We start from the raw sequence: 17,220 nt of genomic DNA, 5'->3' as shown, positions 1-17,220 counted from the left end.
CTTCTAGTCTAAAAAACCTCATTTGTTGAAATGGGGGGACATATTTTTTGAACCCCTTAGAGGCTTTTGCACTTTATGAAACTAAGTACCCTATATTTTGTGGATGTACAGCTACATTTCTCATGTAAGTTTGCGTAGTTTTAACACAAACATTTATTTTTCATATTGCACCAGTACAGTTAATGAGCAACCTGTACTTGTGTGCTTGTTTGTTCTGTCTAAAATATTTATTTTGGAATAAAGAGGTTAGTATAAAAAATATTTTTTATCAGGTTCATCGATTAATCGAAAAAATAATCGGCCGACTCATCGATTTTTAAAATAATCGTTAGTTGCAGCCCTAGTTTATTCGTCCACTGCCATTCAATGTTCAATAAAACATTGATATTAGTAGAACTTTAAACTTTTTGGCCGGGAGATGCAACACTGGATGTGATTCACGGTTTCTGAAAAGGACTATTTCACTGTTTTTTTAGAGGAACGTTAAATTTCATTGCAGTTGGGAAAACCAAACGATGAGGCCTGCCTTTCTTTAAAGTATCTTATCTTGTGAGCGTAAGTTTGAAGTTTGATTTTGTAAGTTCTCACGTGTAAAACGAAAACAAATCAGCAAAGGCTTAAAAAAGGCCATCAAAACATGTTGATCTGTCAGATATCAGTAAAATACACCATGCCTCTGTTTAACATGTCTTCAAATTTCTCTTACAAAGGAAATAAGATCATCTACAAATAAAAATGTGGATCATTCCACCAACCATGACCAGTTTCCTTAAAACTACACGTTTCTTTGTATACTGTCTACTTCCAAATGACATCTGAGATTCTTTGTCTTCTAATATTACAGGTGTGCAGTCAGATTTTGGCTGTGAGTGTTAATCTTGACTTTACTCACCCTTTTCCTGCTCCCACTGAGACCACCTGCATGTTAAAACCCCCTCTGCCACGGAGAGGCTTGTTTCCAGCCCACTGGCCGACCACCATGCCAGCTATCTCCAGTTTTCCTCCCTGAGGGGGAATGGATTGAATGCCTGGAGGGAGGGAGGGAGGGAGGGAGGGAGGGAGAGAGGAAAAAGCTCATTAGAGTCAGACCTGCCCAATAACACAAACCTCACACAGAACAAAACTATCAACTACACAGCTTTTATTAATTTCATTTTTTTTTTTTACCGGTATATAAGTTAGGATATATAATATTTTTCTAAGGGTAATGGAAATATAAAGAATTTATTAAGATTCATCATGATGTTATTACATTTTATAAAGATTTAAAGCAAAACAAAAAAAACATGGTCAAAGATTAAACTTTTTTTATACCTGGGGTAATTTTTCTAAATTAGTGCAAAAACTATCCTTTCATTTCAAAGGTAAACAACATCAGCACTCCATTACTGTTAGAGGAAAATAAAATGGCAAATAATAATTATCTAAACAAGCTACTTGAAGGATATCAGCTTTTCCAGAAGTTGTTAATGCTTCTTGATCTCTTATTGTCACTTCGTCCGATCTGAAATAAGCTTTTGTTAAATTTTTACTGCCCTGGTTCCTCACACTGTAAAAGGTTACTTCTTAGTTTCTTATCTTAGTCACCTTTTGATACAAAACAGTCAAACTTATGTCATTTTTTCATCCTCTGCCAGTATAACACAAAAAAGTGGACTAATCACCGATTCATTACGACCCACACATCAAAATACACAAAATAAAAGCCTCAGAACGACTGCCAAGAATACTCACAACAAACGTGCACCAGTACAAATCTGTGACATTTGTTTTGCCAAGTTTATCAAACTCCTCCAAAAATAACATTTATGAAATATTTGCTTTAAAAAAAAACAAAACCTTAAAATTACATAAACCCCTGAATGTCAGCCAGTGACAAACACCATAATCCCTGACACTGGTCTATACTGAAATACTGTAATTAAATTTCAAATCATTGTAACTCAATAAAAATACCTTGATATATAAAGTTATTGCCCAGCTTTTAGCTTTACAGCAATTATAAAAATTTATGAAACTACTTGATGTAAGATGATGAATAAAATGTTCAGGTTTATTCATCATCTTACATCAAGTAGTTTCATTTTTCCTTTTCACACAAAGTGTTCAAACTGCCTGGAGCTGAATACCTGGGAAAGCTCTGGGTCTGTGCTGGCCGGGGTGATGTGGATGATGCGGGTGATGTGGGGGCATGCCACCCATGGGGCGAGGTGGGTAGAGAGGCATTGGGTAGAAAGGGGGCACCATGGCAGGGGGCAGGAAGGCAGGAGGTGGAAGAGGAGGTGGAGGGGGAGGAGGACGAGAGAGGTTGATGCCCTCGAGGATCGCCTGGCGCATCTTCTCAACCTTCGACACCAACTCCTCCTGCGACACGGAAAAATATGAAGTTAGATCCCCTTTCTTTTTCCCCGTATTTGCTTTATTTCTACAGATCTCAGCTCATTCTCCGGTGCCTTCTCTGGGGGGTTTTAAATAAGCTTTGCAGAGCAAAATTCAAAAACTAAGGAAAAACGACCGGTCCAAAAACAATTTATGACATTATGAAGCTGTATTATTGCTCTGCCTACCATCTGTGGGGAAACTGGGCCTCAGACTAAAGCTATAAATAGATTTCCTGCGGTGACCCCTTCAAACTTCCAGTGTGTTTTATTCAACATTTATTTCTCACCACGTCAGTTTTACCATCTGCTGTAACAAGTAGCTGCTTCTGCCTCATACCTGCCCCTCGCACATGTCCAGCAGGGCGGCACGGTCGCGGGCGGCCCGGGCCAGTTTGCTCTGGAACAGCTTGCCGTCGAAGAAGCCCCAGGGGCAGCAGTGTTCCCATGGCAACGGCTGGCCGCAGACATCATTGATGAATAGCGCCGTGTCAACGCCAGCCATAAAGAGAGCAGCCAGCTGCACGCCGCGGGCGTCCACCTTCTCCACCTGACAGACGACAGACACACACAACCAAAAAGGCGCCTTTTTCAAACTGGAGACAAAAGAAAGCGGCTCAGACGTACGAGGAATTGAGGCATGCAGCTGTAAAAGCATGGTACGTTTCAGAAACTAAGGCATGTACTTCAACATGAACAATCACTGAAAAATGAAGAAAGCTTTACTGAATATTCCAGCAATGAAACTTTAGAAACTGTTCATTTTAAACAAGTTTCCATGTGAACAGGTTACTTGTATTTTTCATAAAGGATTTGCTTCAAACAACAGAACTGCAGATGGGATGGATGGTGCAGAACAGGGTTGCAATCTGACGCGACTCCCCACCTTGAGCTCCTGCAGCTGGTCGGGCTCATAGAGCTGGCTGGAAACAGCTTGGGCCAGGAAGGCATCGAGCTCGTGTCTCTGAAGGATCCGTCCACCAGGCCACTGCATCATATACCTGAGAGGAGAAGAACACAGAACTGAGATCAAAGAGCAGAAGGACAAAACTACCGCTGGATTAGGGAACAGATGAACTGGTATTGTTGGTGATGTCCCAATCAGCAGAATGTGGGGGTGGGTCCCTACATTGTTTATGAAAAATAAATCTTTCCGGCCTTCGTTCAAAAGGTGTTTAAATAAATCCCACAATTGTGAATGTCACCAATAATTATGCTGCTGACAGATTCACCCACCTAAGGACCGCAGACCTGCCTGCCTCTGATTACTCTCTTTGCGCAACTTATCAATTTATTTAGACAAAACTGTTTCTATGATCTCCATTTTGAGTTCATCAGTTGGGTCATGTAATTAACTTCATCGCAAATTTCTCCTTGAGCCTTCTGATTTGGTCCTTGGTCTTGGTGATGCTATTTTCTTATTTTCTAATGAACCTTTGAGGCTTAAACAGAACAGCTGGATTCATAATGAGCTTAAATACAAAAACACATGTTTTTAGGGTTAACAGAGTAAAGAGTCTTGATAGGAAGAAAGCAGATCTGCTGCTGTTTCATTTACTTGAAGGAACAAATTAACTGCCATTACTTTTGACTTGGAGCATTAAATAGACCAGCGTTGTCTTACATAGAAGGAGTTTTACATCCTTAGGATCTCCCTGAGGTCCTGAGATCAGGTCTAGCTGTCTGTGCATCATGCACAGATGATGCACAGGGGAGGCGAGAGAAGTTTCTAAATATGGCCCAAGACTCCAGAAGTCTGGACCCCTCGACCTGAGATCTACCTTTATAGTCTTAAATGCTTTTATGGAATTTGCCTTTTTATTTTAAAGACTCGTTTTTCCCTCGGTAAAAATAAACTTCCTTATTCGGGTAGACTTTTAATAATATTAAAATTGTATTAATCAAGAGAGTTTTGGGTCTGACAAACACAGGGAATTTTCTAGTTTCATAGAAATCCTACTTCTTTTTGGCCGATACCAGAAATAAAACAAATATTTTCAAACTGATCCTTGGAAAATTTTATGCCCTGAACAGGTTTCTGGCGTGTGGTAGAACACTCCACCAAGCGAGGGCTGTTACCTGAGCACGCAGCACATGAGCAGCAGGTGTTGGGGCACTTGTGCTGGGTTTAGAAGTGCCGGGCAGTCGGAGCGCAGACACGCCAGAAAGGCTCTGGTTCTCCTTGAGCGGTCCTCGCTGGCACGGCCCAGCCAGAGCCGGCGCAGGTTCGGGCAGGTCCACTCTCTGAAACACAGAGCTGGAACCAGCTCCGGCGTCAGGGCTGACTTGGCCTTGCCGCTGCTCCACTCTTTGACGATCACTGGAGGAACTGGAACACACAGAGAAGAGACGGAGCATTGATAGAAGAAGAAGAAATCTCATTTTAAGATCAAAAGCCTCTTGTAAAGGACGAGGTTCAGGCTTTAGGGATTTCTAGGGCAGTGATGACCTAGTGGCTTGAGCAGTGCACTTGTGCTCTGAGAAGGTTACAAACACCCAGTTGGATCCCCACAGCCTCCACTTTGGGTTCCTGAGTAAGGACCTTAACCCTGGTTGCTCCCTGGGTGTCACACAAAGGCAGCCCACTGCTCCCCAAGGGGATGGGTTTAATGCAGAGAACAAATTTCCCCATTGTGAGGCAATAAAGGGATTTACATTTTTTTTTTTACACAACATGCTAAAGAAAAGCAAGGAGTGGGTGCTGTTCTTATTAATGGCAGGTAAATTATATTTCTAAGATATTTAGGAACAAGTCTACTGATCACAACATCATGGAAAACTGAGGGAAGAGAGAAATATTAGTAAAAGTTCAGATGTTAGACAGGGGAATTTAAATAAACCTGTGCAGGCAATGATCTCAACAAGAAAGATGAGACTCTAACAACATCATTAGAGTTGGAGGGTTAACATGGATCCCAATCACAGGACCCACCTTCTAGGGGAGTCCTCTTGCGGAGGGCGAGTCTCTCCAGGCGGCGGTGCGTTTCAGCCAGACTAAAAAGGACGCCGTACGCGTACTGTCTGGCAGCTCGGAACAGCAGGGAGGCAGGAGGCAGCTCGGAGTTACACTCGTCCTCTATACACACTGGCATCTTCATCTCTCCCTGAGGGATGAGCAAATCCAAAAATCAGTTCAAGAAAACCATCATTCCGGTCAAATAATGCCGCCATCACAGAAGTTGGCTTCACAAATGAACCATGGTCGTCAGTATCAGGCATAGACAGGCTTCTTTTGTCTGTAATAATCCACAAAACAAAACAAAAAAAATGCATCTTCCATAAAGTAACTACTCATGAGGGGCGTTATCCTTCAAAAACTGTTTTTTTCCCCCAGTCAAACCATCGGAAACTAGAGAAGCACTCAGAGCGCAGAACTCCACCAAGCAGCAAATTTGGCCCGATACACCCACCTATAGCTTAAACTCACAGATAACTGGATCATGACCAAATTTTAATGAATTGTTCTTTGGCATGAGGCATACCTCAGGTAAAAAAATTCCTTAATATCCATTCAGAACTTTTCAAGTAATCCTGCTAGGAAACAAACAATGGATGAATACATAACCTCCTCAGTGGAGATAAGCCTTTTCTGACAAAATATACAATTTCCAGGTTACTTCTTGTTATGTTGGGTGTATTTGTTTTCAGCTCTGTAGTAGCTTTTCATCACAACAAAATTAGATTTTACCAGTTAAACTAGTCGTCCTGTATGCCCACTTTCTCTTCTCCCAATACATACATTCTGACACAGCTATGGTTTTGAAAATCATTGCCATTAGGTGAGAGCCTATGAGAAAAATTTGAAAACAATGGATAGGACTCTCCTCACTGGCCTATGCTGCTTTACTGAGAGATATTGGCTCACATTGTGGGTTATTAGATACTTTCTTTTGTCACTTTCATAAAAAGAAAAAAATAGTTATCCTTAAAAATACATTTGTGTTTTTTATGGTCTAATAAACGGTAAAATAGATGTAACAGATACACCTACAGCAGCAGCATACCATATTTTTTTATGTAAAGTTTTGCATGTTTTCAACGACAGAAACAACTGCACTACATTACACAGGCATGCAAAGACAGCGACATCTACAAGACTTTTTTTTATGAGAGAAGAATTTAAAAAGAAAACTTAACATGATTGAATCTCTGTGGTTTAGGCTTTGTAACAGTCAGTGTTTGAGCCATTTAAAACCAGAAACTAGAAGGCCTGTACTTTAAAATGCATCCACTTGCAAGCATATAAGATGTACTTTTAATAGCATTTCATCCAACTTTTGTGCAACGCTAAAATGGACATAACCAAGAGCTTTAACTTAGATCAGAGAGCATCAGGGCTGCTCAGCATCTTACAAAAAGCAGTCCTTGGATGGTTGTTCGCTTAAGCTTTCCTTTCACAATTAACTTGTCTCCTGAAAGGTTTGTGGCCTCTGCCTCACAGCCACAACTTAAAAAATATGTGAGACTTTGGAAGGAAAAAAAAGGGGAGAAGAATATAAACATTTTCTGTGAAGATTGCAAAGAGGAGGGTACACTGATAAGCTGTGATCAAAAGATGAAACCAAATACAGTGTCTTGTTTCTGCTCTCAAAGACTTTCAGGGGTTAAAAACAAATCAGCTTATCTTTGGAACATGCTTACACATTCATTATAGTATTTACCTTGGTCAAAATGTGGTAAATCTGGGGGTACATCAGCCCTCTTCTGTGTCTGTGTTCGGCTACACGAAGAACCTCAGCACTGACCTGAAGCAAGAAGCAACAGAGGAGCTGAAAAAGCGGATTCTCTAAAACCAGAGCGCTCAGCGGGCGGGTTTGGCGGCGATTCAAAAGCTCAACACCCACTAAGGTCAGCTGGATTTCTTTCTCTCACCTGAGGCAGTGGGGGTGTGGTTATGTCCATGTGACTCCGCGTCGCCATCGACAACAGTGACGGAATGTTCGACCCGCTCCCGTTGCCTTGAGAACCGTCTCCAGAAGCCGGGGCCCCTCTGCCGGCCGGGTCCTCCCACCGAGAGGACTTGTCTGTCAGATGACTATAAAGACAAAAGAGCACAGCAGTGTTTGAATTAAACACCTGCAGAAGTTTTTTTTTTTTGTTTTGTTTTTAGTGCAAGAACATTTCATTCAACATAGAGACTGAAAAACATCTCTTAAACTTAATTTATATTACCACTTTTCAAAGAAACATCAAAGTATTGGTTTGGCTGCTTGTGAAACAAGTAAAGGCATATTTACTTAGCGTTACTGTCATTGGGTTCATCTCCATCTGATGATGAGGAAGGAGAGGGGGAGGGACCAGACTGAGTGCTGGTGTGATGGTTGGGCAGCCGATTTCCACCCTGTGTGGAATCGTACGGGGCCGACCAATCGGCGAAGCCCATCTTGCCTGTCAGTGAGTCGTTGCAGTCTTGGGCCGGCTGCTGAGGTGGGTGAAAGAGGGGTGCAGAGGGAGGTCCGTATGGAGCGTTCTGATACGGTGGCTTAAACCCTGGGCCCTGCGGCGGAGGAAACTGGAAAAGGCCAGAAGAAACAAATTAGGGCCTACTTACAGCAACAAAAAGAAATTAAAAACGTGACAACAAAATAAATAAGTATATACGGGGTTGACGTTTCAGGGAAGTGGCTTTCCCATTTCATTTGCCCAGAAACAATTTTTACTTGCCCAGTATGGGCAAGTAAATGTTTGATAATGTAATGTAACTTTAATAATGTAATGTTTGATAAATATAGTTCCTAATATTCATTTTTGTATATATATCAATGAAACATGTTTTTTTTTCTAAATGTTTTTTTGTAATTCAGTAAGTTTACAGGTTCCTGGTGTGTATATGCATGCATCAGATAGTGAACTCAAGCCTACATTACCGTGTTAACATGCTTTTCAATCCTTCCTGCACATTCTTTTTAAACTAAACTTTGCTTTAAGCTGTTGTGTGCTTGGAAAAATATAAATTGTAAAGTTAAAAATCTAAAAACAACTTGACAGGTTAAATGCACCACTCCAATGTCTAAGAGAAAAAAAGGTAATGAACATTTTTTTATGTATGACCACTGTACAGAAGACTGCCATATGATAGAAATAATTACACTGTGCGCATACAATTATTATTATTATTTTCATAATCCCTGACTGATCATTTTTAATCTAGCGTGTATTATAGTATAGATTAAATTCATCATCCAGCTGCTGCTCTGCAGAATTCTCTCCCCAAGGAGAGAAAAATCACGCCATCTAGCGGAAAAATCACATGGCTTTTCAAATCACGCGAGAATGTGTACAAAACAACAAAAATGGCGCCGACAAAGCTTGTGGGTCATTTTCAGTGAATTTCGGTGATTTTAAAGTAATTTTGAGTGATAAATAATTTTTTTTGCCATCATTGCCCGGCAGGCAAATGCAATGAAATTTGTTCTCTCCTGACAATAAAAACTACTTGCCCCAGGCGATAGGGCAATGGTTGACATCGAGCACTGATATATAGGACGGACACTCATCAGGAAAGAGGCATCAACCTACCTGATTCTTTCCAAGTGGGATCGGTCCCATGTGGCCAGGTGGTCCCCCAAATGGAATGGGTCCAAACCCAGGTACTGAGCACAAAGAGGCAATGATATAAGGATAATTACATGCAGAAATTAGAATTCAGATGGTTCATACAAAAAACATCCCGTCGCAATGGTTAAACAGCTGATCACTCACAGATGAAAGGGGAGGGCCCCATGTTGGGTGAGCGTGGTTTAGATGCAGCTGAGAAGTAATCCACAGCTTTCTTGAAGCGCTCCACTTTGTCTTCCATTCGTGACTGAAAACAGAACAGAGAAGATGACAGCTGCAGCATTCAGGCACAGAAACCAGCTGAAGAGCTCCAGAAAATAAAACTTCACCCTCATTTGTCATCTTTCAAGGTCTTATATGAACAATGGATCTACGTTTTAAACCATTCAGTCTTTTTCAATTCCAAATGATTCGGACAGCATTAACTTTCTAAATGCACAGCCTTATCTTACATCATTGTCCTAAAGAATCGTAAAAATAGACACATACATATCATAAAACTGCACAATTTAGGACTTAAGCTAAATAGTGTTGTTTCTTTTAAATAGCACTTCCTGATTAGCTTTACATGAACAAAACTGGGATTTATCTAGTTATAAATATCTGCGGAGAAATGTCCAATCTTGGTCTCTTTGTCTACATGCATTTTACTCACATTGTTCTGACTCAGAACAGCTCAGTTGTTCAGTTAATATCCTTTAAACGCAACAGAAGCTGGTTCGCTAAATGTCTCAAAGGATTAATCAGATCAATCAGTTACTGAAACTATTATGGTAATTGAATCGTTACCTGAAGTAACAGTACACAGACCTTTTACGCATGCCATTGGCAAAAAACAGAACAAAACCCCATTTAGAACTACAAACAAGCAACTGTACCTAACAAAGTGGCAGGTGACTATAAATTATTTAACCATTTTTAAATGATTGTCAATTTCATACATGCATTTATTTAATTGCTGTGACATACAAAATGTTTGTGAGAAACTGAAAATCACAGGTCAGCTGCAGCAAAAAGGGGCAAAATGACCACAGAGCTCTGTCTGTGAGTTAAAAATAGTCCTATATCTTGGCTAATTGAGCCTCTTGATGACAGGTCTCTCGTTCACCAGCGTGAACTAGTCTGCCCCGTTTCTTTAACATGGCTGAAGTTACCCCTCAATAACCAACCACCGCCTCTTAGCACTAAACCTGCTCTCAATACACAGCCAGCTCTCTAGCTAACAGCAACCATGCAGCCTAATAAAAACCTGCTGGGTTCTAGACAATAGACGCTACCAACACCTTAATGTTTAAACAAACAATTCTTGTTACTACAAGAAGCTCAGACTACAGAGATGACTGTCAACTGGAGGGTGGAGGATGTAGGAGAGCTCTTCTGAAGGAGAACTGATTCTCTACCAGCATTTCTACCTGTGATTTTTACTTTTATTCATGCAGGAGTTGCACCTGTAGTCTAGGTTTACTGATTGTACAATTAAAAAATAATGTGTAATCCAACAAATTTAAGACCTCAATACTCACCATAAAACCAAACCCACATAAAACCTGTAAACATTGTTCAGTCTGTTCACCTGTCCAGTTTTCCTTTAAAATCCGATACAAATGATGATTATCAAAGCAAACATCTTTATAAACCAGCATATTAACTTTTTTTTGCCAAACCTTGCTGCTGATTCACACTGAATTAGCAGATCTTCCAATAAAGACTTTAATCACGCCGTGCGGTGCAGCGGAAAAAGACACTACTGATCTCCGAACCGTGGCCTGTGGAAATCCCCGATAAGTCAATGAAAGTGTCATGGAGGAGTCACATGACATTCAAACACTTTATAGGTCATTCTAGCTGATTCTCACCACCAACAACCTGTGGTGATTAAACTGTGGAGTAATCCTTTAAAGCATGGGAATTGCTTCTCTAATTGTTAGGCTATACATGTGGTGTATGAACAAGTGAATATGCTGACCTAGTTTTGTTTTTTAAGTGATCAAATATAAGCTTAATCAGTTAATTCAGTATAAATACTTGTCATGCAAAGGTATGTAAACCCACTCTGCTATGTTCACACCCCAGCCTCCAGTGGCTCCGGCTTACCTGTGACTGTTTGAAGACATCTCTAGCGATGGAGTCGAGGTTTCCCAGGTCTTTGATGGAGGAGACGTATTCAGAGACGGCTTTGATCACCACCTCACAGGGCGGCAGCACCAACTGATGGGCTCGCACCTGAAACACCAGCAGAGCGTTCACACCGACAGAGGAACTACGTTAGTCCAATATGTGCTTATAGTGCATCTGCAGAGATATTTTTCTCTTTATAATCAGGACACCATTTAAAAATAATGGAATGAAAAAACATTAGAAGCAATAGAAGTATGAGTTTATTTAACAACTGACTAAATTAAAATCTAAATTGTAACATTCAAATGAGCTTCATTCATGTTTCATTCATTCACACGTGTTAGTTTTGCATAAAACCATGTAGCAGTGCCATTTATCAAAATGGCAGGAGTGTTAAACAAAACATGAACGAGGCCAGAGAAAAGTCGACGTACACATTCAGCTCAACAGAAATGCTTTCACCCTGTCTAACTCAAAGGATTATCTACGCTGCAGCAGAATAAGCTATCAAGCTATAAGGAGCCGTAAAGCAGCATCACTAGAACGTTCAAAGAGCACCTCATCTTAGAGCTACAGGACAAGTAACAATACACCTTTTAGTGTGCGCCCTGTGACAGAGGGAAGAAAAGCTCATTCTGAATATTTATGCATGTTTAAGTAAGTGAAGAAAAGGGATTTAAAGGGAGCAAGAAATTAAGATGTTTCTGGAGTTTATTCAGATGAAAAAGAGCAAGAACATCAGCTGATAACAGGAAGAATGAACAGAGAACAGCCATGTGAAATATAAGAATCCCAATGTGACCGAAAAACCAACTCAAATAATACAATCATCAATGTTTATGGAATCAATTGCAGTGAATCCATTTAGAGACTTTATTTTCATAGTAAAAAATTGAGCGACTAGATGAATAATGTCAAACACAGCTATAGAAATTTAAAAAGGCTTAGAAAAAAAACACCCCTCAAAATTAAGTAAGGATCTGCAATCCTTTCTCTTTTCTCCAGTGCTAACCTCTCTACTTGCTAGTATGAAATGCTAGACTAGATAAAGAAAAGAATAATGCCATAATGTTATCTTTGGTTTAAAATATTAAAATCCTGAGCAGCATGATGCGGCCTCTGCTCCCAATATAAATAAGTAATGGCCGCACCAGGAGGGCTAGAAAGTAAGGCAACAGAAGCTCAGTTACAATCAGAAACAGTCCAGTGTTAACTAGTTGCTGGACTTCTTGCTTAGCAGGTTTATTCCCCATATACACATATATATATATATATGCACATATATACACACACACACACACACACACACACACACACACACACACCCTGTATGCAAGCAGTGGACTCTAGAAGCAGCGGTTCTCAGTACCTTGAGTGAAGCAAGTGGGTGTTCTGGTCCCAGCAGACTCCAGTGGAAGGCAGCCAGATCCTCATCAGGCAGAATATGATTTCCTAGAAGAAAGAAACAGGTCAGTTAAAGGCATATAAACCTCCTTTACTACCACTACCTACAATCAGGTGATAAATCTATCCAGGTAAGGATGTCAGAGAGTGCATCTCCTCACCCAGCAGAGCAGCAAACAGTGGCAGGTGGTGTGTCTTCAGTCCGAGCTGCCTGGCAGCCTCAGACAGCAGGTACTGGTGTGTGGTCAGGTTCTTTCCGTTCCAGCTCAGTTTAAGCGCATGTGAGGAAAAGTAGGCGGGAACGTTGCAGAGGGCAAACTCAGAGTCCTGAGCAATCAGGCCAGAAAATCCGTAGTCCCTGTAGAGAGACAGCACCTCCTGGTGGTGGTCCTCCAACGTTTGTACAACCTAAGGAGGCAGAATAGATAAATTAGGCAAACTGGGCTTTTAAATCTTTCTTCAAATATTTGTAGAATATGTTAATGGTTTTATTTAACTTTATCGTTCTTTAATTTAAAATTTTAAACTTAAGATGCTGGCATTTAAATGTGAGAAAGAAAAAATCTGAATTATCAGAAACCCGATTGTTCCACACGCTGTAGTTTAGGTCATCCTAAAATTTCTCCGTAGTTATGCTGATATTTACTAAAGCTGCTGGATGGCAAAATGCCACTTTCCCTCACTCTGCTATATTATCTGCTGTTATTTCTGCTCATTTTTTTTTCGTTTTCTGTTCTTCTCACTGTCTCCATAGAAAGCTACATCTGGGTAGCGCCCTGTAAAGCTGTGACACCATTCTGGAGGAAGCCATCAGCCGAGCTACTGCTGTCAATAACTAGATGTTCTTTTCCTACAGATGACAAGATGTTATCACTCCTCTCAAATGTTGCTTCATGTTTGCCGCAGTCAGTGACTCAATGCAATCAGCTGGGTCTTCCCTAAATAGAAAATGTGTGCCGTCTGCAGTGAGTTGTACATTGATAACCTTAACAAGATTTGCTATTACATCATTAATTATTGTTAATGATTAGTGTACAAGTATGTACAAATAATCTTAATTTGAATTCAACAATGCACATATCAGGTGACCAATTTCCCCATGACAGGCTCTGCTCAGCAGGCCAAAACCTAATATTAAAAGAATAAAGCCTTTCCCCTTTTTAAGTTTGCAAACACATCATCTAGGTATGTTTATTGACTCAAAGGGTTGTCTACAGTCTTTCAAACATCAATAAGACTAATTTTGAATTTCCACTAAACTACAAGTTAATTCAAGAAACCTGCAGCTAATTTCTGTTACATTTAGTGACCAGCTTCATAGAACTAAATACAAATGAATTAGGATGCCTTCTAGTTAGAATTAGCAGGTCAAAGGTGAATTATTAATTAAACTGAACTGAATGAAAATTATTAAGGATGAATTAGACCTGTTTTTATTTTCAAAATGTGAATAAGTTAATTTATAAAACAAAAAAAAAAAAAAGACTTTTGAATTGAGACAACATAAATCCACTGAAATGGATTACACATAAAAGCATTAAGCTGCAGAGATTAACAGGAAGAACAAAACTAGTTAAGGTGACAAGGGCTGAGCAATATGGCAGAAAAATGTATCAAGATACATATCAGAAGATATTAATAAAACTTGATTAGTGTTTTGTTTACCATTTCAAAGGCCCAACCAAAGCCCTGAATTAAAATTGTAACCATACCTATTTAAATGTAACTTTAACATAGTTCAGCCCTGCTAAGCAACCTTGCTTAGTTTGATAATGAGATGTTGTCTTAATCCTCTTCCTTATATTCCACAGAACACCATGTGGTTCTGGATTAGTGTTCAGTGCAATTCTTTAAAACTTTAAGAGATATATTTTCTATTGATAATAATCAGTTGCCAACTGTAATAAATATTTATTTATTGCACAGCCCTAATTGTAACTCTGGAAAAATAACGTGCTAGCAGTTTGCACAACTGGAATAACTACTTTGCTAAAAAAGAAATTGAAAACCCATTACTTGCTAATGCAATATTTTCTTAAGGAAAAAAACAATAACATTGTTTTATTTTTTGAATAGGCCACATAAAAATAAATAAAATATCTTGCTAGCGGAGATAAGTTAAAGAAAAAAAAGTACCCAATTGCCACTTTACAACATTTAAACTTTAATTATTTCTGTTTAACTTTTTTATTTTTTTACTTTTTAGCCCAAATGGCTTTCTATCATTTCACCCCTTCATAATCTTAACATTTGTAGTTGGATAGGAAAGAAAGCTTTCTTTCCACAAGACATTTTGTACCAAATATCGTCCATAATATATTCAGTTAGCTGTCAGAAAACTTTACTGGGCATCTAAAATAATCGATATCTACCAGCTAGATTTCTCTTGCAATCTTCTTAGTTTATTTAGGTGTAGTACTCTGATGTTTTAATATATAACACACTCCCAAACAGGGATCAAATGTATCATTGATGAATATAGAGAATGATTATATTATAAACTCTCTTAAAATAGTATTAATAACAGATTAACAAAACAAAAAAAAAAAATAAAGGAAATTTCTTTTTGTTTGTTTTGAAAATTCTGAAATATTCTTAACTACCTGTAGAAATCAAACAGAATTTGTTTTTCTTGAAAATGGTTTAGGTGTGACATGAAGAGAAAATGGAATAAAAAAAAAACAGCAAAATTTTAATTTTAAAAAAGCCCATCCTGATACATTACATATACAACAGACAAAAAATACATCATGCACAATAATGTTTTAATTACACTACTAATATTTAAAATGCAGATATTTATATCTACACTTGATTGGCGACTAAAAACATTTTTTCTAATTTAGAAAACACATTTTAAGTCTCATTTTTGGTCTATAAACATCAACCAACAGCATGCATTCAATCCCTTTTATTAATGTATTAGAATCTGATGTAAAAAATGGTTGCTCAGGGTGTGTGCAATGACTGAATGGAGAAGGTAATTTTAAGTTTTTTTCCCCTTAAGGTTTAAAAATCCAACTGCCAAGCAATTGCAATACCTCTTATGTGTAACAAGACAAAAAAAATTGGTTCCGCCTCAAAGAAAACCAGGAATTGAACAGGATAAAGCTTGGTCTGTGTACATACTAGTTACTACTGTGACTGGGTTAGTGAGTAATGTTAGGTTAAACTGTTTTAACGTGCTTAATGTGGATTTATGGACTGATGGCTTTGCATGAACTTTCTTTTAAACACATTTAGCAGATTTCTCCTCAGTACTAAAAAAAGATGGTTCAGATCGACTCTGGTTCACCTTTCAACGCCATAGGTCACAAAAGGCAAGTGCAAAATCAACATAAAGCCACATCACCACAGAGAAAACCAGCTCAATGAACCATAATCGCTGTTCTTACCCGCACTCGGAAGCGGAACATGGCGAGGCGGACGCAGTGGCTGAGGCAAGCCGGGGGCAGGAACCATGCCCGGGGAGGCGGGGTGGCCTTGCTGCCGACGTGGTTGACTATCAGCTGCGCCGTCTGTCGCTGGCCCTGAGCTCGCCGCGCCCACTCGGGCCAGCGCTCCTTCCCCAGAGTGCCGTTGAAAACCACGACGAGCTCCAGGCCACCCTGGTACAGACAGGCCTGTGACAGGGCGGCCAGGTAGCCCAGCATGGCGTTCCACTCGCCTCCGCAAACCCAGTCCGTTTGGTAGCCGCCGTACAGGCGCTGCAGGCTGGAGTCAGCGTCGATCAGGATCCTGGCAGGCGGGGGCGGGGGAGGCATGGGCCCGGGGTGATGTGGGTGGTGGTGAGGGTGATGATGGTGAGGAGGCTGGCGGGCCGCGGTGCGGGCGAGCTTTAGGAGGTCCACGGGGACCGCCGCCCCAGGACAGCGCTTCTCTAAATACTCCTGAAAACCCTGCACACCCATGACGGTGTTGTTGAGCCTGTGTGTGTGGCCGGGAGCGGCTTCTGAGTACGTTCTGTACGCCGTGTTTGTAACGTGTTGTAGGGTGAGACAGTAGCTAGCGGTAGCTAACTGGTCTCCGCTGTAGTGACAAACTGTACTTAACTGTAAAAACAACCGGTCTGTCAGGCCGGCTACTGAGGGGAGTCACTGCGTACTGTTAAAAGTAACGAGTCTGTAAAATATATAAATATATTTGTCCCAAATATCCAAAAGCCAACCTCTCACTTTTGCTCGTGGCTGCCCAGATTAGTCCATCCCTATGGATTTTTGGTGTGATGCCAGCCAAGGCCAGTGTTGCTACCTATTAACTAGAAAAAGTTCAACAGATTTCCCGCTCCCATAATTTGGCTGCAACTCAACCAGCTTCCAGAATCAACCTGACAGCAAGTAACGGGCATGCGGCGGGCTGCTGGATATTATTGTGAAATGTTGATCAAACGATAATACCTCTGATTAGTCCACATGAACGGATGCGGTGCTGCGCATTAGTTAGCAACCCTCAGACTGGATGGCCAGTTCGCGGACATAGTGTTCAGATTTCAAAACTCGTTATTTTTTAATGACAGCCGAGTTCTTTGTGCCACATTTATTGTGCACTGCGCATGGGAGACTTCAGCACATGAGCAGCCGCAGCTTAATGGCTCGCCGGTGATTAAAATACCTGTTTAAAAGCAAAGTACTAAGCAGTGTGGCTAGCTGTACTTCTATTTGCTAACGGAGGCTAGCTGCTGGCAGGGTCCCCGGCGTGATTTTGACGCGTCAACTCCCGAAGAACGAGTCCAGGGCGGACACGACGCGGAATGAAATGGATG

At 40.4% G+C, this 17,220-nt stretch overlaps 1 protein-coding gene across 1 annotated transcript in view; it reads right to left on the bottom strand.

Annotated features, from left to right (window-relative positions):
• The window catches only part of fam120c (family with sequence similarity 120C), a 26,951-nt gene extending 10,582 nt beyond the window's left edge, over window positions 1–16,369 (bottom strand). The window contains exons 1-15 of the mRNA XM_015381102.1: window positions 15,854–16,369; window positions 12,620–12,866; window positions 12,424–12,506; window positions 11,031–11,159; window positions 9,081–9,183; window positions 8,898–8,971; window positions 7,616–7,890; window positions 7,251–7,413; window positions 7,040–7,123; window positions 5,311–5,482; window positions 4,458–4,707; window positions 3,265–3,379; window positions 2,719–2,928; window positions 2,130–2,364; window positions 893–1,028 (exon numbers count right to left, since the gene is read on the bottom strand). Coding sequence (XP_015236588.1) covers window positions 893–1,028; window positions 2,130–2,364; window positions 2,719–2,928; window positions 3,265–3,379; window positions 4,458–4,707; window positions 5,311–5,482; window positions 7,040–7,123; window positions 7,251–7,413; window positions 7,616–7,890; window positions 8,898–8,971; window positions 9,081–9,183; window positions 11,031–11,159; window positions 12,424–12,506; window positions 12,620–12,866; window positions 15,854–16,369 — 2,792 coding nt within the window. The remainder of the gene's footprint in view (window positions 1–892; window positions 1,029–2,129; window positions 2,365–2,718; window positions 2,929–3,264; window positions 3,380–4,457; window positions 4,708–5,310; window positions 5,483–7,039; window positions 7,124–7,250; window positions 7,414–7,615; window positions 7,891–8,897; window positions 8,972–9,080; window positions 9,184–11,030; window positions 11,160–12,423; window positions 12,507–12,619; window positions 12,867–15,853) is intronic.
• Between the last annotated feature and the right edge of the window lie 851 nt (window positions 16,370–17,220).

The sequence above is a fragment of the Cyprinodon variegatus genome, unplaced genomic scaffold (genome assembly GCF_000732505.1).
Source record: "Cyprinodon variegatus isolate N-32 unplaced genomic scaffold, C_variegatus-1.0 Scaffold228, whole genome shotgun sequence".
Taxonomy (NCBI): domain Eukaryota; kingdom Metazoa; phylum Chordata; class Actinopteri; order Cyprinodontiformes; family Cyprinodontidae; genus Cyprinodon; species Cyprinodon variegatus.
This window is presented reverse-complemented; position numbering and strand designations above follow the sequence as displayed.